Here is a 21515-nt window from a genome sequence, read left to right as displayed (position 1 = left end):
TGTGCATGAAACTGCACAAAGGAAATAAAAGGGTTTGACCTGATCTTGTTTGGCTGTGCCTTTTTTCTGAGATGGGGATCCAAAGGTATGATGTCCCTCTGCCCCCTACAGAAGTCACAGTAATGCAAAGAAGTAAACACGCATCGTCCACTTGTGCCCTGCTCTATGGTAATGAATTACAATAATCATAATATAACAACAAATCATACAATTACTCTAATATCTCTATTTACAAAGCTATAAAAAGAAGTATGCCTTTAATTCTTTAAATTAACAGTAACAGTAGGATTTTAAAACTGAGTTGGTCATTATATATATAGAACTGTGGAACATTTATAATCATTTAATATTTATACAGTCAGTAACACATGCCTGATGTTTTGTAAACATTTATATACCTTAAAGAGACAGAACTATATTAATTAGTACTTATTAAATTATATGTGAACCTTTTGGTTTGTTTGGTTTGGTTTTAAGTACCTAGTTTAGTTTAACAAAAAATCTCAGTATTTTTTTTGATACACAGGTTCTTCAGGCTGTATATTTTTAAGGTTTCCCACTGGTCATATTCTTCTTTATCAAGTGAGAAGTTAAGGCTACAAGCCTATGCCCATTTACTTGGAAATACACCTCATTAAATACACAGGAATCTTTCTGAGCTTGATTAAGATCATGGCATACTTTTTCAAATTCAACAGAAAAGTGGTGCCTTTTGGTCTTAATCTGAGACACCCTCTCCTGTCTAGTCTACTGCAATCCAACACACTCACTGAAAGGAGGAAGAAAACCTGGGTCCTGGCATCTGTCCTTCAGTGGCTGAAGAACACTCCAGAATAGCAGAGGCGATTATGAGGCAGGCACAACAGCTCAGAGGCTTCCTTTCCAATTCCATCATCATACCATCATCATACTATGTAGGCAGAGAAGCAATTCTTCTTTTGTTCTGGAATTACTTTGGCACCAGCAGTACGAAAATGAACAGTTGCCTGGTCCTGGTCTGTTCTAGTGTGGCTGTTCAGAGCAAGTGCAAAGTGATCACCAAGTGATCAACATGTGGAACTCTACAGGTGTTGTTATCGCCCCTGCCCAAGATGACAGGACCTCATAAAGTTTATGTTGAACTGTTTTGTTCTGGCATATAAACATTCTGAAATGGATACAAGTTCTACAAAGCAGCCAATACTGATAAATCAGAACAAACCAATTATTATCTTACCATTTGTTGGATTCTGTGAAAGCTTTTTCCGTGGAAACTGAAAGCTTGTTCAAACAGGACTTTATCTTCAACTGTCCACTCATCAGGAAAAGGAGTAAAATTTGGGAGATCTGCAAGGGACTTCTCAATGTTGTGTTTATGCCAGAATAACATGCCAAGTGCCTTAAATAAAAAAGGGGTCTTTAGTTGTTATCAGGATATGTCTTGCTAATTTCTTAAAGTTTTGTTGCCTTGATGTTCTGCAGTAACAGCCATTTTAACCTGTCTTTGGAGGGATATAGAATAATCCTTTAAGCTACCCTTCCACTGTGCTTGTAGAGTACATTTCAAAATTCAGTATCTCAGAATATGAGCACGTTTCTATTCCTAATAATCATCAGGAACAATAAATATTTAAGCAAGATTTGTCAAGCTTCTTCATAACTCTATTAAAGTTTTCAATAGGCCTTGTAGTGTATGAAAGTGAATATATCAAGCATTAGTGTCAACTTCATCATGCAATAGCAATTCAGTTCTTGATAACCTAGAGTGTTAGCAGACTAGTTTCAGGGCTAGGTTTGGAATTAATCACCCTAGGGAACAATCTGCACTGAGAACCAGACAGAACAGTGAACCTTGCTGATTCAAATATCAATAGTATACATCTGGATCTACAACAGTTTTACTCCTACTTTACAGCTAGGTTTCTGACTCTGTACCTGACTCAGAATGCAGCAACAAAACACATGTATCAGCTGTGTTGACATAACTACACTGGTTCCCATACTGTCATGGCTCACCATTTAGCTCAGTCAGTCTCCAGTGCCTCAGCCAGGTCAAACTGCTGGTAATTTTGACAATGACTTAGAAGTAGGTGAGGAATGCCTTAGCCCCTTGACTGAGGGAATGCTAGGATTGTCAAAGATTGAGCCCCTCCACTAGGTTTACAACCAGAGCCATCAACAAGTACAGGCACAGCTGGAGCCATTGACAAGCACCAATTCTTCTCAGGAATTACAACCAACCTCTGAGGATGAGGGAATCTCTCCACCTACATTACTAAAGCATTGAAGTGAAAAGAGGCAAGGGCAGAAGCAAAAGCAGCAGTAAATGCTGGTTCTATTGAAAGGACAAGAAACAACTGGATAGGGAGGGGCTGCTGCAGTCCCATACATTCTGAGCTATTACGCCAGTCCTTCTTAGCAATAATTTTTGCTCCAGCTCCCTGCTTTTTCTGGTGACTACCTGGATTAGCTTTGCTTCCTGACTCCTTGTGCCTTGACCTTTACATGGAACAGACTACACCTCTTAGACTTGTTTTATATGCTGGCTTCTAGTGCTATTAATTTCATTCTGGACTTGACTATGCTTCTTGGAGCCACATTGTATCCTGATCCTTTGTGCTTTGACTTCTGAATTAGACCTGGCCATGGTTCTTGGAACTCACCCTGCTTTGATTCCTGACTTTGATGCCTTGATTTCTTGCCTGGGGACTTGATTATAGTTGGGACTGTCTGCCAAACCCAGATGCCAGGGGCCCTTCTTGACTTATTGACACTGGCCCTTTTTGTCTTGGTTACACACACACACACACACACATCTCCCTACCTTTGGGTTTGTGTTGTATGCCTATTTATGCAATGGACTCTAGAGTCTAGAGCACAATCTAAAATACTGTAAAAACTACTAATCTGGCGCCAAGCTTCTACAAATTGTGCCAAACTATCCTTGAAACTGAAAATATCTGCAACTATAGGAGCAGCTAATCAGAACTTTGGCTATTAGTCTTGATCCATCTGCGAATTCTGCTGAGAAGGCCTTAGCTGTCGGGTACCCCTTCTTTCTGGAAGGGGGGGAGCTACTGGAATGGGTGTTGAACGAAGACTGAAGGGGCTGCCTCTAGAAAGGAGTAGCAAAGCCATGTTGCCTTTAAGAAAAGTGGTGTCTCTGGGTCAGAGCTGAGGGAAACACAATAATCTCCTGCTTTAAGAGCAAAATTGCCTGGGACTTAATAAGTTTAGCCCGCAATTTGGATTCCTCAGGTAATTGGTTTATGCACTAGGAAAGATTTTCCCAGAGGAAAAATTGGTAGCATCTCATAATTACTCGCTAATTTATGACTTAGAAATTGAGAGTGGATAAAGCATAAAACTTCCTCCTCATAGTGTCCAGATCATGGCTTCCTCTATGGGTCATTGGTGTGCTTGCATACCTTTCATGACCAAAGAGGACAGCTGGGTGCATGGATAGAAACTTGCAGGTCTCCTGTTTTACTCTATATAAATTCTCGATCTTACACGGTGTGGCCTGGATGGAGGCTGGTTTCTACCAGATTGGAACTGTAAGTTCCAATAGGCCCTTTAAGATCAGAAAAGCAACTATTCCTGGAGTGGCTCAAAATTCCTGGGCAGAGCCAAGGAAGACTACGCCTTCTCCCACAGTGGCACTTTCAACCTAGAGGCCTCAACTGACCAAGCCTTCTGGGTAAAGTGCTGGTAAACTGGACAAGTTCCAAAACTGTGGGTCTCCCTTAAGCATAGAAGACAGAGCCTTGGACACCATGACAAGGGACTGCAAGCACAATAAACAGAGAGCCTGTTTTGATTGAGCTTGCCTCCCACCAGACAAACTTTCAACAGTGTGAAAAACAATTCTTCAAAGAATAAAAAAGAATCTATTTTGTCCACAATCATGACAAACATCAACAGCATATACTAGAAAGTTTTCTATCCTTGTGGTGGTGAAAATGGAATGGGCTGCCTGCCATTGGAGCACATGATGTGTTAGGTGCAGGCTTGTGAACTAAGGGCCCAATCCAGCCTATTTGGTTTCGGCGCCCATTAAAGTCAATGGTGCACTCTCTTCAGGAGCCCCTAGAAATGGACCCCATGGACCAATCATTTTGAAATTTGGAGGGGAGGCAGGGAAGAGTTTGGAGAGTGTAACTTAAGCCCCCCCCCCAGCCCTCATGAAAGGCAGAGAAGCCAAAATTCCCATTATAGTGAATGGCACCACCGTAATAGTAGCCAAAGCCGAATTGGTCACATTGGGCCATAGTGCACTTAGCCTAGTTGGGTGGTAATCCTGTGCATGTGCCAGCTTTGAAAGTGACAAGGTGCCCCCTTTGGAGTTTAAGCTAGAAAACAAATATCCAGTCTGCATAAGTCCAGTCCCAATGTAGGGCTGCATAAGAAGATGGAAGATTTTATTTATTTAATAAATAAATAAATTAGATGAAGCCCTTTGTACTGGTAGCAGCTGTTATGAACCTTATACCTAGAGAGATATATTTAAGTACAATGGGCTTTCCCCCCTTTCCCTCTTTTCCCTTCAAACAGGTTAAAATTGCTGTTATTCAGAATTTTTTGTGGGGGAAGCAGGCCCTAAGCCAACACTATGTGCCTGTTTTTCCACTGTGTATTTTATTGGGTTGGGTTTTTGTTAACAGTTTTGGTTATATTGTTTACAATTTTGGGCAGAAATTATAGCACTTACATTTTAAACACAATTTTATACCAATGATATTTATTCATCTTACCTGTTCCACATTGTAGCCATGTTTTTCCTTTGCTATTGCAATATATTCATCCACTACAACAAAGCAATGCCAGAATTATTTTTCCTAGACAATATACTCCAGGAACAGTTTAGGATAACTCATATTCAACATCAGTCAAAATTTCCAGCAGCCATCTAAAACCTATCCTGTTCACTACCTTTAACTTATGGATGAGTCCACTAAAGCATATTCTGTAGCCATCTAAATAACAGTTACTATTCATGAATGGAAGATGTTTCAGGAAATCTCTAACACCACCTCCACAGCTGTTGAATAAGTTTGAATCAGCACACAATTAACAGTGCTACCCTAAGGAGAATGATTCAGGGGGGTGGTCTTGTTGGTTTGAAGCAGAAGAACAAAGCTTGAGTCCACTGGCATTTTAAGGCCAATAGAGCTTTATTCAAGGTATAAGATTTTGTGTGCACGCACGCTTCTTCACAGTATATTAAGAAATGTGCATGTGTACGCAAGTTTATCTGAAAATATAAATAAAATGGGAAGGAGGTGGTGGGAAGAGTCATCGCCTAAATGCCAATCTGGTAGGCTGTCTCATCCCTGGTTGGCCATCCAACAACTGGCCAATCAGGTAGGATCCAGCCCCTGGCTGCATCCCCCTCCAACTTCTTCCTGTGGAAGAAATGCCAGTCTGCGATAAGCTAGGCCAGCGGGAGCTGAGAGGGAGGAGGGCAGGGCCTGGGACTGCAGGTCCAGTGGGGAAGGAGGGAGCCCCTACCAACACTCACCCCCACTCCGAGCAGCCCCAGCCCCAGCCTTGCCAGGCCTCTGCAGAGCTGCCTGGGGTGGGGGGCAGGGAAGAAGGAAGTGCCAGCCAGCACTCCCCTTGCCCCAAAAAGGCCCACCACAGTTTCTCCAGGCCTCGCAAGTCCTGCTCATGGTAGGGGAAGGAAGAGCTCCTTCAGCCCATTGTACTTTTAAGTACAACAGGCTTTTTTGCTAGTACCTTGAATAAAACTTTGTTGGTCTTAGGACTGCCACCAGACTCAAACTTAGGAGAGTTACACTCTTCTAAGCACATTGACTTCTAGGTTACCACTTCTATGGTACCACTGTGCCTAGGATGGTATTCTTACTTATTCCCTCCTCCCCAAAGCAGATTAGAGCCTAAATCCTTTGAATAAAATAAACAGGGCTGCAACTCTAATAATTTATTTTCATACCCTGTTTCGCTCTCAATTGTTCAGGCAAATTCAAATCTGAATCTTGTATAACCTTCTCCCTTCTGCACCTCTGGTATGTCGGAAGAAGGGCAGAGATCTAATACAAAGCTGGGGATAACTAGCAGAACCACATACAAAGTTTGATAAAGTCATGAAGCAAGCTTCAAGCAAATTGGATGGTCACTTGCTCAGAAGAATGTGAAGGAAAATATTGAGCAAGCTGGTACCATCTATAGAAGGATGCATTGAATTTACATTATAGGGTAAGCAATATGGCAATGAAAATAGTGCCAACTCTGGTAATGCCAAGCCTAGCAGAAAATACTTCTTGGCCCAGCCACTACATTGGGACATCTATAAGATGTGTGGTCACACAAATTTGCATTGGTTTAGACATGATGCTCACTTGAAATTGTAGCTGAGTCCCACACAATCACACTCTTTGAATCCCTTCTCATTTTTAAATGTCTGATGAACATCACAGCAATGCCAACCAGTGTCACCTAAATACCAAAACAAAACAAACCACCTGCTACTATTTGCAATTCCCTTACTGCCACAAATCTGTATTTTGTAAAGAAGCATGCACAAAGGAGAAATTGGTGGGCAGGAGGCACTGTACTTGCTAAAGAAACTTGCCAGTTTCTCATTACAAAGAGTTGTAACCTACTCATAAACAAATCATACACTTCCTGTGCTTGTTTCTGTTATGAGCTAGCGTTACAAGATAGGATTCTTGATTCCTGGCATTTGGGTCTTTGATTTTAACAAAATATTTATTACTCACCAGCTCCTCTCTACTACTTTGCTTTTCAGTCAACATTACAATTAAGAATACTCTCCTTCAACTAAACTGTGGGTGACAAGGAAAGGAAGAAGCAGCTATATGTAGGGGCACAAAAACCACATGATGACTCCAGCTGGTACTTGAGCTCCAGCTAGCAATTGGAGAATATTGGAGGAGGAGGGGTTAACCCCTAACTATGCAAGAGGTTTACAAATCCATGCCATGATTGCATTTTATACTCATAAGTAGTTACTGTATGCAGTAACAGCATTTGATGTTTGCAACTACCCAACCTATTTTATAGCTAATTCCAAATGACTCTGCCAACTGTTCAGAGCACTAGTATCTGTCAGACTGGAACATGGATGGATTAGTAGCTAGAAATACAAGCAATAATAATATTATACCAGTTTGGCCAAGGGTGAAGCCTTAGGTCCAAGAGGGAGTCTACAGAAAATGCTCTGTGTAACCCAATCTAGACTACAACTAAAGACACAGGAAGAGACTAGTAACATATCTGAAGGAAGTAATGTGAACCAAGCATAGGACAGGTAAAATCTTACAAATGTGAACTCTGTCATAAACATACATAATTAAAATGCAAAAATTAGGCATACGTTCACTCTGATACATACTGCAAGGTAAAGGTACCCTGGGTTAGTAAGCAGAAAGGTAGATCAAGGACTTCAGATCTCTGGGTTAGTAGAAAGGCAGAAATAACCTAACTAGCCTGATCTCATCAGATCTTGGAAGCTAATCAGGGTTGGCTCTAGTTATTATTTGGCTGTGAGACCACAAAGTCCAGGGTTGGAACACAGACACAAGCAACGACAAACCATCTCTGTACATCTCATGCCTTGAAAATACCACAAAGTTACTATGACCTGATGGCAACAACAACTACCAAAGCAGACTAGAGACCCCTGTTTTGGATAGGGTAATACTGCCCCTGATAAACCAGCTTGAAAGTATTATTTGATCCAGTCATCACCTTAGAAAACCAGGTGGTTGCCATGGCTCACAGTGTTTTTGCCCAGCTTCATCTGATAGTGCTGGGTCAATCAAATCTAGCCACAGCATTCTTCACTAGCTGCAGCCTCCAAACATTCTTCAAGGGTAATCCCAAGTAGAACGCATTGCAACAGTTTATGTCTTAATAATATCTAGACCAGACTGTTGCAATGTTTTCTACTTGGGACTACCCTTGAAGAGTGTGCGGAGGCTGCAGCTAGTGAAGAATGCTGTGGCTAGACTGCTGATTGGAACAAGCTATCTGGGTCCTGTTTATCTACGGGACCGCCTGTTTGCTTATGCCTTCCACAGGGCTCCTCGCTCTGTGAGTATGAACTTACTGGTAGTCCTGGGCCCTCAGGACGCTCGCCTGGCCTCGACCTGGGCCAGGCCTTTTTGGTCCTGGCCCCAACCTGGTGGAATGAGCTCCCAGAAAAGCTAAGTGCCCTGCTGGAGTTGTCAGCTTTCTGCAAGGCCTGCAAGACAGAGCTCTTCCGCCAGGCATACGGTTTGGCCATGACGTGGTCCCGTCATCCAATCTGGGATCCCCCACGTCTATTGTAGCCATCTATTGATCTTTTCCCCACTATCAGTAGGACAGTAAGAATGTTGACCCTGGCTGGTCGAGGGGGTGAGTTTGCTAGTTGGTTTTCTTTTGTCTGTTGTCTTAATGTATTAAGGCTATTATGGGGGTTTTATTGTGTTTTTATTCTTTTATTACCTAATCTGCCGTGAGCCCAAATGAGAACAGCGGCACACAAATTCAGTGAATAAATAAATACAGCAATTGCACTAGCTGCTATTCCACTCCTGAGCCCAAGTATGATGATAAAGTACTGGCTCTGGCCTTTAAAGCCCTATATGGTTTGGGTCCAGGGTATCTGAAGGATCATCTTCTCCCATATGTTCCTGCCTGGGAATTTGGATCACACAGAGAGGACTTCTTTACTGTTCTATCAATAAAAAAAAAGATTGTTTGGTGGATATAAGAGAGAGGATCTTTTCAGAGGCAGATCCACCATTATGGAATAACTTCCCCAGGGAAGTGCATCCAGAACCCCCCACTTTCAGTCTTTAGAAGGCAGCTGAAGACAGTTTTATTTAGGTTTGCCTTAGGTTAAGTTTATTAGTGGTGCTGAATTTACAGCTTCATCTTAGCCTCTCATTAGTTTTTGCTTTATAATTTAGCATGTCTGTTAATTTCTTAGCCTCAGTAGCTAGTAGCTTTAAGTACATCTGTTTCTGTATACCCACCATCCACAACATCGTTCCGATTTGTGAGTGCCCTTGTGTTAAAACACAAAGTATTATTATAGAGAACTCATTCAAGAATTTGAGCTGTCTTTAGACTGGAAACAATCCCAACAGTCCCAGTGAAATTTGAGACAGATGGCAAATTATGCAGGAGCTGAGATCAAAAAGGGTTAGGGGTAGGCAGTAAATGCATTAAAACAGGCTCCCAATTATTGAAAACAACCCCCCCATTATATTACTATATAATTATATTTTAGGATTATAATACTGTCACTACAAAACAAAGGCACCCAAACTGCTGACATACTAATTTCAACAGTAACAAAAGAACAGGGAACCCTGTGGCAAAATTCAGAAGGAATAAAGTGTAAACCACAAAGAACCTCAAATACACAAAACTTTACAAATTGAAAAAGTATACATACAATTTTATCAAAGGATCATAGGAAAGTCACCAAGTACAATTTACAAGAAGTCTCCTCACAGTCAATTACAAAGTGCATACATAACTCCTGACAGGACCCTGCTCAGCCTGTTTACATCCACATTTGCATGGGAATATATAGAGGAGCAAATAACTACAAGAATAAAAACCATAAAGCCCAGTTATGATATGGACCACCATAGTATAAGAAAAATAATAATGCAACGCCAATTTATAATTTGTTGTTTATTAGCCTATACCTGAATAAGGTCTTTATTTGAATATAAAGAACCAAAGGCTTTGGTGTCTGTCTGTGCTGCAAGCATACACTTCGACTCTATAGGGCAGAAAAAAAGAGAAGTTGGAATGCAAAGTAAAATTGTAAATCAACAGCGGCGAGATTGGTACTAGCTAAAAACTGGAAAGCCATGTGCTTCCATCAGTATATGACTGGCTGGACAAACCTGCCAAATTGGCTAAGATGGCAAAGCTCCATCAAAGGTAAACGGAAGGCCAGATGAAGAATTTTGAGAGCAGTGGTGCTACTACTTGGGACTTCTTGCGAAGTAAGGCCAGAAAAGTAAAGAAAAGACTCGAAGGTGGGAGAGGGGAAGGAAATATTGTAGGGGAAATGCTCTGTTTTTCTTTTCTTACACTTTTTATATCTAAAATTAAAAGATTAATAAAAAACAACAAATTATAAATTGCCATTAATTTATTACTTTTCTTATACTAGGGTGGTCCACATTGTCTTTGATCATAACTGGGCTTTATGATTTTTTCTTGTAGTTATTTGCTCCTCTATAAATTGTACTTGGTGACTTTCATATGATCTTTTGATAAAATTATATGTATACTTTTTCAATTTGTATAGTTTTGTGTATTTGATGTTCTTTGTGGTTTACACTTTATTCCTTTGGATATACTGATTTTTGTTGTTGTTGCTGTTGTTAGGTGCAAAGTTGTGTCCGACCCATCATGACCCCATGGACAATGATCCTCCAGGCCTTCTTGTCCTCTACCATTCCCCGGAGTCCATTTAAGTTTGCACCGACTGCTTCAGTGACTCCATCCAGCCACCTCATTCTCTGTCGTCCCCTTCTTCTTTTGCCCTCAATCGCTCCCAGCATTAGGCTCTTCTCCAGGGAGTCCTTCCTTCTCATGAGGTGGCCAAAGTATTTGAGTTTCATCTTTAGGATCTGGCCTTTGTTCGCCTTGCAGTCCAAAGGCTCACAAGGGTCTTCTCCAGCACCAGAGTTCAAAAGCCTCAATTCTTTGACGCTCGGCCTTCCTTATGGTCCAACTTTCACAGCCATACATTGCAACTGGGAAGACCATAGCCTTGACTTGGTGCACTTTAGTCTGCAGGGTGATGCCTCTACTTTTTAGGATGCTGTCTAGATTTGCCATAGCTTTCCTCCCCAGGAGCAAGTGTCTTTTAATTTCTTCGCTGCAGTTCCTATCTGCAATGATCTTGGAGCCCAGGAAAATAAAATCTGTCTCTACCTCAATTTATTCCCCATCTATTTGCTAGGAATTGAGAGGACCAGATGTCATGATTTTAGTTACTAATACTAATTTTAGCATAATAGTGTGATATGCCTTAAATGTGGCTGTCCACTCATCCATTTCAACAATATTTAACTCTCCTCTGCAGATGTTACTGACAGTGTGATCCTAAACACACGGACACTTTATAAAACCCATTGACTTCAACAGACTGGATGGGTGTAACTCTGTGTAGGATTGCACTGTGAGGCACCTCAGTTTCTGCCACTCTCTTCACTATCACACGCACTGCTGTGCAATCAAAGTGGTAATTAAAATATCCCTTCCACTATGTAAAACAACCTTTATCAACTTTTTTACTGTTGAGAAATCCCTGAAACATTCCCTTTCCATTTCCACTCCCTCAAGGCCCATCATTGGCTATTTTGGAAGGATGTAGATGGGTTGACATTACCATATATGATCATATCACCCAATAAATGTTTAACCATTTTTTTTAATATATAAAAAATTAACTCCCATACATTCGGAAAGCCCTTCCAGGGCCATCAAGCAACCTTGATGTAAGAGGAGACATACAGATAACAATTTTAGCTTTGATTTTGATTTGCCCAGCCAAAAAGGAAAACGATTTTTCATTTGAATTATTATGTGTTTTTATTATTTTAACCTCAATCCACAAAAAACACAGCTGGAATTTCTTGCACACTTCCTAGGTATAACCTGAAAAACATTAATTACAACTCTGAAATTGCTGAACATGCCTAACACTGAACTGGCAATGCATCCATTCATTATCCTAACTATTAGTAGCTCTAATATTTGTGAAAACCTTCTTTAGGCGGTGCGCTGTCCGGGACAAACCCACGTGTCCGGCCTGTGCTTCCCCCTGCACAGACAAAGCTGGGCGTGCCCAGCAAGGCTGGGCACCCCTGGATTGGGCCAGCCCCTGGAACACCCACCTCCAGAAGCTTGCTCTGACACGCTTAGCCAGCCTCACAGCCAGATGCTGCCTGGGCGTTGAGAAGGGTGCTCTTGCTGTGCCCTGTCTCCATTGCAAATTAACCCAGCCGCTGGCAGGCCGACTTGCACGAGGACCAGGTTAACCGTTGCGTGCCAGCCAGAACGGAAGGTAGGGCAGCGGCAGCCCACTACCGCCCAATGCATTCCTGGATGCAACAGCCTTTAAGACTAGTTAGTTTTATAAAATAACTAGTCTTTAGAAATGGAAACATATAAGGCACTAGAAAAATTTTCAGAGAATTTTCCATCCAACATCTCTGTACATATGGCTGACTGATCAAGGTTTTCCAGATCATTTATACCATATCTTCTCAAAGCCTGCATGCAGAAGCATTTTATCATATCTATATGGGCTCACATTAACTCTAATCAGAAGGTTCTTTCTTTGTAGCAATTTTGAAAAATGTAAAGTTACCATCATACATGATAATTACCAGAATATTGTTTCATGAACAGAACTTACACTTGGCATCTGCAATACTATGATACGGAGACCACACAAGCATCCCTCCATTGTCTTTATCTGTGTATTTTGTAGCTCCTAGAAAAAAAAGAGCATTTAATTCAAAGAAAGTAAAAGCAGTACAGTTACATATAAGAAGTGAGTAACACTAATCTCTAGGTCGCTGATAGCATGTAACTAACAAAAATCTCTCTGATCTTTGGAACAGAAGACTGAGAATTAACAGACTGTTAGTTAAACTTTGGTTTATAAAACAGAGGCCAAGATTTACCTTCTGTTTGAGCCATAAGTGTCAAAGTCTTATCAGAATAATAATTTTGCTTTTTGAAGAGAAGGCCTTGGTACAATCAATACAATCTCACATGCCTCTTAATTGGAAAGTATAGTTATTTCCCATCTGTATCATGGAAAAAATCACTTGGAATAAATTCAGCCATTATTTTTTGAAAACTAAAGCTATATATAAAAAGAGTATTAATTGTGTGAACACTGGAAATTGCAAATGCTACAACTGGCTTATTCTGAATTACTAAGTAGAAGTACTACTTTTATTGAAGAAAATAGTCTTAGAAAAATGACTTGTAGAACAAACCTGAGCGATCTTCTATGTAAATATATATAAATAACAGTAAAATATGCTGAAAAAAACAAGTCTTGAATCTTTGGACATTATTATACACTTCACGTATCTTCCTTTGAAGATAACTTGGATAACTTAAATAAGCAAGGCATTCCTTTCCATACTCAACCCTTCCAAGACAGAGGTCCTTTGGCTGGGTTGGAAAGGGCCAGATCAGGAAGTGCGTCTTCCCTGCCTAGGCAGGGTACAATGGAAAATTTTGCCCCTCGGCCAGGAACTTAGGAGTGATCTTCGACACCTCCTTGTCTTTGGAGATGCAGCTCACCAGAGTAGCCCAGATGGTGTTTTTCCATCTTTGCCAAGCGCGGTTACTAGTGCCCTATCTGTCCCTAGAAAACCTGGCCAGAGTGATCCATGCAATTGTCCCCTCCAGTCTAGATTTCTGTAACTCAGTCTACAGAGGCCTACCCTTCAGCCTAACCTGGAAATTACAGTTGGTACAAAATGAGCATGCCAGGAAACATCTGGGAAAGCCCATAATAAGCTAAAGCAGCTGCACTGGTTATCAGTGGTGTTCCAGATCAAGTTCAAGGTACTGGTACTTACATTTAAGGCCATCTGCAGTCTGGGCCTGACATACCTGAGGGACAACCTATCTTCCTATGCCCCCCACAGGGCTTTGCCTCAACCAGGGCCAGGGCCTTTTTGGTTCTGGCCCCCTGCCTGGTGGAAAGAGCTCCCAGAAGAGCTGAGGGCCCTGCCGGAACTGTCACAATTCCATAGGGCCTGAAAACAGAGCTCTTTTGCCAGGCTTTTGGTCAAGGCTAGGGCTGGACGATCCTGCCCACCCACTCCTTCCTTCCTCCATGGTGATTGCCATAGAGGTTACAGTAGATCTACCACCAGGACAAGGCTGTAAACTCCTGGGACTGGGAGGGTAGGATTTTGTGTTTATTTTTACCTGCCATTGGGTTGGGGACTAATTGTAATGGGAGACTGGCTTTATATTGCTGTTTTATGGGGTTTTATATGTAACCTGCTGCAAGCCAGCTTGCTGAGAGTGGCGGGATATACAAAAATAAATAAAATAAATAGTGTTTCAGAGATTTGAGCCCAATAGCAGCCGAAAGATCAACATGATTTTCATGGTATCACCTTTCAAGAAACAAAGTTCACTTTGTCAGGTATCTCTCAAAAACCTTTACTCCTAAAATCTTGTTGGTCTCTAAGGCAGTACTGAACTTGAATCTAGTTGCTCTTTTCATACCACTTAGTACTGTATGGAAGCGCTTCTGATAAGTGGGGAAAGGAAAGCAAATAATGTTAATTCATGTGAATTACATGCATATATAATATTTTTAGGAATATGTTTTTTTGTAAATTAGACTTATTTTGTTCACAATTAATACAGCATACTTATGGTAATATATTACAGAATGATTTCAATGATATATGGCATTTATATGTTTAGATTTCATTAATATGCCTGAGAGTACAATTTTATATGGTAAGGTAGAAATAATGCATTTTACGTTAGAAAGCAGTTAAGGAAGTTATCATAGTAAACAGTATTGCATACATTTCAAATTTTTCATTTCCCACAAATGTACAAATCATTTTCCATGTTCCATACCTTCAAAATGTCTGGAAATTTTATATCTCTAGGTGTATCAACAGACCTGTATATCATAAGAAGACCTCAATGAAAGGAGGAAGGGGGTGTTATTCGGTTTTCTTGTAATTAACAACATGAATGCTACCTGTCATGAAAACAAATTAGCACTAGTCCCAGATTTACCAAGAAAAATGCTGTCATCATGAGAAGGAAAACCAGATATAAATTAAGAGGTAATGGGCTCACATCTGTGGGAGACTTAAGAGGGATCTATAGCACAACAATCGCTGAGAGTGGGGGTGAGCCTTGTTGCTGTCCCCTGAGCTGTTGGGACTCCTCAGAGGAGCTACTCTCCTTCCCCCTCTGTCTTGTCTGTCTCCGTCAGGAGTTGTCCACAGCCCTCAACTTCTACCTGTGCTCTGCTGAGGACATCCCTTTTCCTGGGTCTCTGTTCCTCTCCTTTCCTGTTCATTCTTCATTCCCTCATCTCCTCTTCTCCCTGCTTCACACCCACCTTGTGCATGTCTCCTCTCCCTTCTCCTATCTCTGACCTCTCTCTTCTCTTGTCCTTCCTCCCTTGAGGTTTCATTAACCCCACCCTGTGCTCTGACATCCTGGTTACAAGATGCTAACTTCCAACTTTCCCAGGCATGCAGCCAGGAGCTGCGTGCCTGCCTCCATGCCGGACCAGGTCTCTCACCTCACTCCCTTTCCACTTCTTTCCAAGGTTGAGGAGCCAGCTGGAAGCTCTTGTGCTTGAATCAACCTTCCTCTGCCAAGTCGTGCTCCACCCACAGGTCTATTGTTTGGTGGGGGAGGGGGCATGTGACTACCAGTGTCAGCAGGGATGGCTGGAGCTGTGCCCTGTCCCCGGGGGCACTGGGGTTGGCATGGCTGGTTGTTTTCTCTTGGTCTTCTTCTTGCAGGCGGGGGGGAGGGGGTTGGGAGAGGCCAGACACCTGGCCTGGATGTCTGGACAGCGGCATGGCCTTTCAGTGGTTTCAGTCCTTTCTTCACAGATGGGGACAGAGGGTGGCACTATGCAGGACCACCTCCCAGCGTTCGGCTCTGAATTGTGGGATCCTGCAAGAAGCAATACTCTCCCTGATGTTCAATAAAATCAGAGTCCAATAGCACCTTTAAGACCAACAAAGATTTATTTATTCAACAACAACAACAATAATAATGTTATTGTTTGTCTTAAAGGTACTACTGGACTCTGATTTAATTTTGCTACTTCAGACCAACACAGCTACCCATTCGAATCTCTCCCTGATGTCATTTAACATCTATGTGCGCCCCCTTGTCCAGCTGATCCAGAGTTTTGGAGTGGGTGGACTATCCACTATTATGTGGATGACACCCAGCTATTTCTGTTAATAGCTGACCAACTGTCTACACCCACAGACAACCTAGCCAGATGCCTAGGCTGTGGTGGACTGGCTCAAGCAGAGTTGGCTGAAGCTGAATTCAGCCACAATGGATGTCCTCTGGCTGAGATCAGGGTCCTGTGGGACCTTAATCGGTTTCAAAAGGCCTGTAAGACAGAGCTATTTGGCCAGGCCTATGGCTGAGGCTGGGAACATATCTATGAGACCCCTTTCTGGGGAAAAATCTGCAGGAATATAGAAGGAAGATCCATCTACCTAAGAACAAATCCCCCTCAGACACTGAAATTGAATCAGGTAAATATATAGTAAAAAGTGTAGAATTGTTTTAATTAATTCAAATAAATATGTGTTTTTATCTCAGAATTTAAACTGGCCCTGGTTACTACTTGTATGAGAGACAACCCAGGAATTCCAGGGGAAGGCAATGGCAATATGCAGAGGAAGGCAATGACAAGACACCTGTTTATCTCTTGCCTTGACAATTCTATGGGGTCATCATGAACTGGCCTTGACAGCACTTTACACACACTTCTTACACAATGGCCAAAGGTGACATGTAACCAGATCAGGGATTGAACAACTATCTCCATAATTCCTATTTTCAGCCCTCGTTTACATACATTTGTGCATGTAACATTCTACTGACCGTTAGACCAAGGTAGGGCTTGTCAAGTCTCACAGAATGCTCCCACCACTAGGCCTCTCCCCCTGGCACTAGTCAGGGGAAATGGAGGGGGAGACTGCCAGCAGCACAGTGTTTGGTGCTTCTGGCACAACATGCATATGACAGCACCTTGCAGGGGCAATGCTATAGCACCTATCCCAAACTCTTTGGTTTTAAGGCAACCACCACAGCAACACCCCTATGTGATGATGTAACTTCTGGGGGCACCAGAAGTGATGGCACTGTGTCATCCAAGATATATTTTATACAGTTCTTTTATTCTATTTTATTGTTTATAAATTTGTATTTTCTATTTTGTAAAGGCCTATGGCTATATACAAATAAATGTATCACTATCCAAGATATTGTGGTGCGAACTAGAGAGGGTCTCTTCCCACAGGTAAGTCTCTCACCATTTGTCAATCTTGGGCTGGCAACACTAGATCAACCCCAAGTGCATGGCACAAGTACCATTCATGTTTCTATTTTTATAGATAGTTCTAGTTTACTAATCAAATGTAGGGTCCTGCTCCAGTTGCAGTAGCACAAACCTCAGTGGCACTACAGCTGGATCCTTAGTCTGTACAACTGTGCCTGAAGTATACAATTGTGTCTTCAGGTACTCTTTTTAAATACATGAATGACAGTCCATTTGTTTGAAGAACAAAATGGCTTATATTTCAGCATTAAAAGCTCTCCAATGCTATTTTTTTGCATATACTAGCCAATTCTATTTTCAAACATACTGCCCTAACAGCAGGGTCAATTTACATACAATCTATATGACATGATTATTTTCCCCTTTTGGTCATGATTCATCATGTCTTGAAAAGCTCTGAAAATATGGACTGAGCCATAATCTAAACAATGAGTTTCAAAATATTTTGTGGGTTTTGAAAGACAAGTCACCAAGTCAAAATAGACAGCTTTTTTAAAACACTGGAATTTTTCATTGTTCAATTTATATTTATGTTTATCGATACAGTTAATATTACTTTGCCATCTAATAGTTTCAAAAACTAATTACTTTTAGTGGATTTTCTATTTCCCATTTTGTTGTGATAATTTATCTTGATCACATGAAAAAAACAAAATGTCCTCACACTATCAATAAAGAGAAAGAAAAATCCAACATACTTATATTCAGTATAATAATTTCTGATAGTCTATGCACATGACCCTACATACAGTCAATCAAGATGAAAACCACAACACTGTATTAACTTACATGACATGTGCAATAGAACAAACCTGTTTCATTGTACAGATTGATCCTAGAGCCCATGTTATTAAAATGGGATAACCCTTAAAGAGAAGTTTCTCTTCAAGGTAAGAAATTCATAATATAGGTAAAATCCCTACTGAAAGAAGCTCCAACTTCTGGAAAGCCAGAATAGCATCACTACTATAGCACAAATCAACTGAGATATGGGGAACAGGTCTCAGAACAAGAGAACCAACAGTGCTTCCTTGTGGCCACAGCAATAAGTGAGATGTTCAGAAAATAATGCTCTGATGTGAAACTGCAAATCAAGGTTGACAAACCAATATTAAGGAGCGGAAGTCACTCTGTTGTATTACGCCATATATACTTAATATAAGCATTATCTACATACCAGAATGTCAATGTCTCACATTCTAATGTACGGGACAATCAATCAAGCCCCTATATGAACTGTCAGTGCAGGCATTATCTACCAGAATAAAATATCCTCACCATTATACTGCAGATACAGCACAAGTAAGTTAAAAAAAAAAACATAGCATCCCATTTCCTCCCCCCTATTCTTCTCCATTCATCTGAGGCCTTTCTCCATCGGCCTCCAAAAAGCAAAAAATTTATTCTGCAGCGCTTCAGTAACCACAAATAAAAAGCACAAAGCCTTGAGGGCAAAAGCGGAAGGAAAATCCCACACCTTTAACCTTCACAAATGCAAGTCACACACCGTTTCAACTAAATGCAAGCTCATTCACCATCTCAGCATAATCATTACATGCAATAACCCCCCCCCCATTTTTAAAAAGAGCAACAAGACATGAGGTTTTATTATTATAATAATAATCAAGCTATTTACCAGGATCAAAGTCAGGGATGCGAGCTTGATAGTCTGCTCCGACCCTCATTCCTACATCTGCAATGGAAGAAAAAAGAAATGCATCTCTTAGAGGGGCGGTGGGGAGAAGACGCCTCTCTCTTCAGTGATGGAAGTGTAATCTTTAAACAATATATCTGTGTAGATTCAGTGATATAGGTCAGATCAACACAATAAATCCAACAAAAGACCACCAATGTAAAAACTGCATGCGAAACTGGCTATTGTCATAGTCTCAAACCATCACCCCTTGGAACAAGTGTGAAGAGAAAGAGAAAAGACGCCCCACACACACCGGAAAAAGAAAAACCTACTTCCTCTTCACAGATTTAGGTAGGCAATAATTTCCAAAAAGTGACAATTATCCAAAAGAACATTTAAAAGGGGAGGGTGAGAAGTCCACGCGGCTCTACAAAAACATTTCCTGTGCTTTATTGTTCTGATGTTGCACTGTATCGCTTGGGTGAACTCAGGAGCGTGCCTCTAACACAGAGGCAGACATCAAACAGTCAAGATTCACAGCGCTGCACGTCACTAGACCTGCGCGCACAGCTGTTTGCACACAGCGTAATGATTTTCAAGGCTTTCCTATACGTCTTCTACACACACCCTAGAATGCAATGCAGTGTCTGCCTGGGCTGCGGGTGTATTACACATGTGCCCATTGAGAAAACACACACCCTCCTCCCTCGGGACGGGCGGACGGACGTATGGTCAGCCATGCACCCCGCCGCTCTCGCGCACGCGCCCTCTCCCATGCACATACATACACACAGAGACACACATATACACGTTCACACTTCCCTCTCCCTCCCTCCGCCAAGCCTCTCTCGCGCGCTCCCTCTCGCCACACTTTTTGCACGCGCGCAACACACGCGCCCCATGCAGTCGCAGCCAGCCAGCCAGCCAGCCAGCCAGCGCGCAGTGGCGAGCCTAGGCCCAACGCGACCCTGTCGACAAGACGAGAGAAAGCTCGCACCGTGCTCGTCACCGCTGTCGCCGCCGCCGCCGCCGCCGCCGCTGCTCTCCGCCTCGGAAAAATGCCCGTTGGAACCGGGGCTGCCGCCGTTCTTGGTGCCGTTGGGGGCCGTCCTACTCTTGCCGCCCCCCAGGAGCTCGGCTCCCTTCTCCATCATGCCCGGCATGACGGCAGCCGGGGCGAGGGGGCGGCGGACGGTGGCAGCGGCCGCCGAACGGGGGGGGAAGTTAATATGGAGCCGCCATGTTGGTGCCCCTTTCCCCCGCCCCCCCGCGGCTCTGGCCGCCGCGGCGCCGGCGCCTCCTCCCTTCTCCCCCACCCCTCTTCTGCTCCCCTCCTCCGCCCACGGGTCGGGGATCCCTCCGCGCCGGCCCAGCCGGATCTAGTCTCGCACGTTGAACGGTGCAGGCCCCGGCGCCTGTGTGCAACTCTCGCTTTGCCGCGCCTCGGCTGGCGCAGGCCGGCCTTTCCGCTGTCGGCGAGAGCGCGCGCGGTCGTCGCGGGTCGAAGGGGGACTATCGCACTGCTGGTGGCGGCGGAAGGATGGCTGGGCATTGCACGCAGAGTGTGAGGACCGGAGGCTTCTACCTAAGTCAGGCCACTCTTTTTGGCCGGAGGGAGGGAGGGAGAGGAAAGGAGCAGCAGTCCCCTCGTGAGCATGGGTGTCCTGCTGTAGGTCTCTCTGTCGAGTACCTCTTAAGCTGACAGCTGTATTTTTGCAGGGCGGGTAGGCTGGGGGGGGGGGGGCTTCGCTGGAACCGAATTTCTGTTCCCCACTATAAAACCGTGGCTGGTGTTGTGTATGCACGCTAACAGTTGACGCGAGAAGGAAACGGAACGACTTTTCCAGGGATAAAGGGATAACTCAACTCTCAGTGTTCCATTGTCTGAGGAAGTGTGCCTGCACAGAGAAGCGCACACCTTGAATAAAACTTTGTTGGTCTTAAAGGTGCCAGTGGACTCTAAATTTTGTTCTATATCAGACCAACACGACTACCCACCTGAATCTAAACACTCTGTGAACGATAATTTTGGGTGGATGGATACCTAGTGGTACTTCACTTTATATATGAGGAGAGGCAGCAAGAACTCAAGCCAGAAGCCCCTTTCATGCAGGGTTATTCCCAAACCCAATGAGGAAAGGCTGAGAGACTTGGAAATATTCAGCCTGAAGAAGAAGAGGAGGGGACATGATTGCTGTCTTTAAGTATTTGAAAGGTTGTCACTTAGGATGACAGGGAGCGGTTCCTGTTTGCAGCAAAGGATAGGACCCTCAGTAACGGGTTTAAACTATGGATAGAATGGTACTGGCTAGGTATGGGGCAGTGCCAGGTATGGGGGGGGGATTCACAGAGTAGTTCAGCTGTGGAATCAGCTGCCTAAGGAGGCGGTGAGCTCCCCCTCACTGAGTGTCTTTAAGTAGTGGCTGGACAGATACTTATCCTGGATGCTTGAGGCTGATCCTGCATTGAGCGGGGTGTTGGACTCAATTGCTTGTATGGTTCCTTCTAACTTTATGATTCTATGAAACACTTAAGTAGTTTATCACTGCAGGTGAGAAGTTGTTTTAAATTAGCAGGTTGTCTATAAGCAAGAAGAGTGCCTGTGTGAAGGAGGTGTCAATATCCAGCATGGGTTGGAGGTCATTAATAATGTGTTGAACTGACTTGAGTTCTGACCTGTTGGTGACCATCAGTGGTGTTCTGTTGTCATTTAACAGTAACATTTACTTTGGTACCAAGGCTTACAACAAACCAAGATACCAATGCTGCTGTCATATAAATCCT

The 21515-nt window shown here is 42.8% G+C and overlaps 1 protein-coding gene across 5 annotated transcripts in view; it reads right to left on the bottom strand.

Moving 5' to 3' along the window:
- Positions 1-20037, bottom strand: part of RCOR3 (REST corepressor 3) — a 34622-nt gene extending 14585 nt beyond the window's left edge. For 2 of the 5 annotated variants that reach the window (XM_077338523.1, XM_077338515.1), the window contains exons 1-5: positions 19729-20037; positions 18732-18788; positions 12407-12484; positions 4734-4786; positions 1217-1378 (exon numbers count right to left, since the gene is read on the bottom strand). In XM_077338523.1, coding sequence (XP_077194638.1) covers positions 1217-1378; positions 4734-4786; positions 12407-12484; positions 18732-18788; positions 19729-19894 — 516 coding nt within the window. In that variant the 5' untranslated portion in view covers positions 19895-20037. Of the gene's footprint in view, positions 1-1216; positions 1379-4733; positions 4787-6341; positions 6439-12406; positions 12485-14619; positions 14666-18731; positions 18789-19728 lie in introns of those variants that run through there. The other 3 variants (XM_077338498.1, XM_077338488.1, XM_077338507.1) reach the window with 3 other exon arrangements.
- Between the last annotated feature and the right edge of the window lie 1478 nt (positions 20038-21515).

The sequence above is a fragment of the Paroedura picta genome, chromosome 1 (genome assembly GCF_049243985.1).
Source record: "Paroedura picta isolate Pp20150507F chromosome 1, Ppicta_v3.0, whole genome shotgun sequence".
NCBI lineage: Eukaryota > Metazoa > Chordata > Lepidosauria > Squamata > Gekkonidae > Paroedura > Paroedura picta.
The sequence above is the reverse complement of the archived record's forward strand: the minus strand, read 5'-3'. Positions and strand labels throughout refer to the sequence as shown.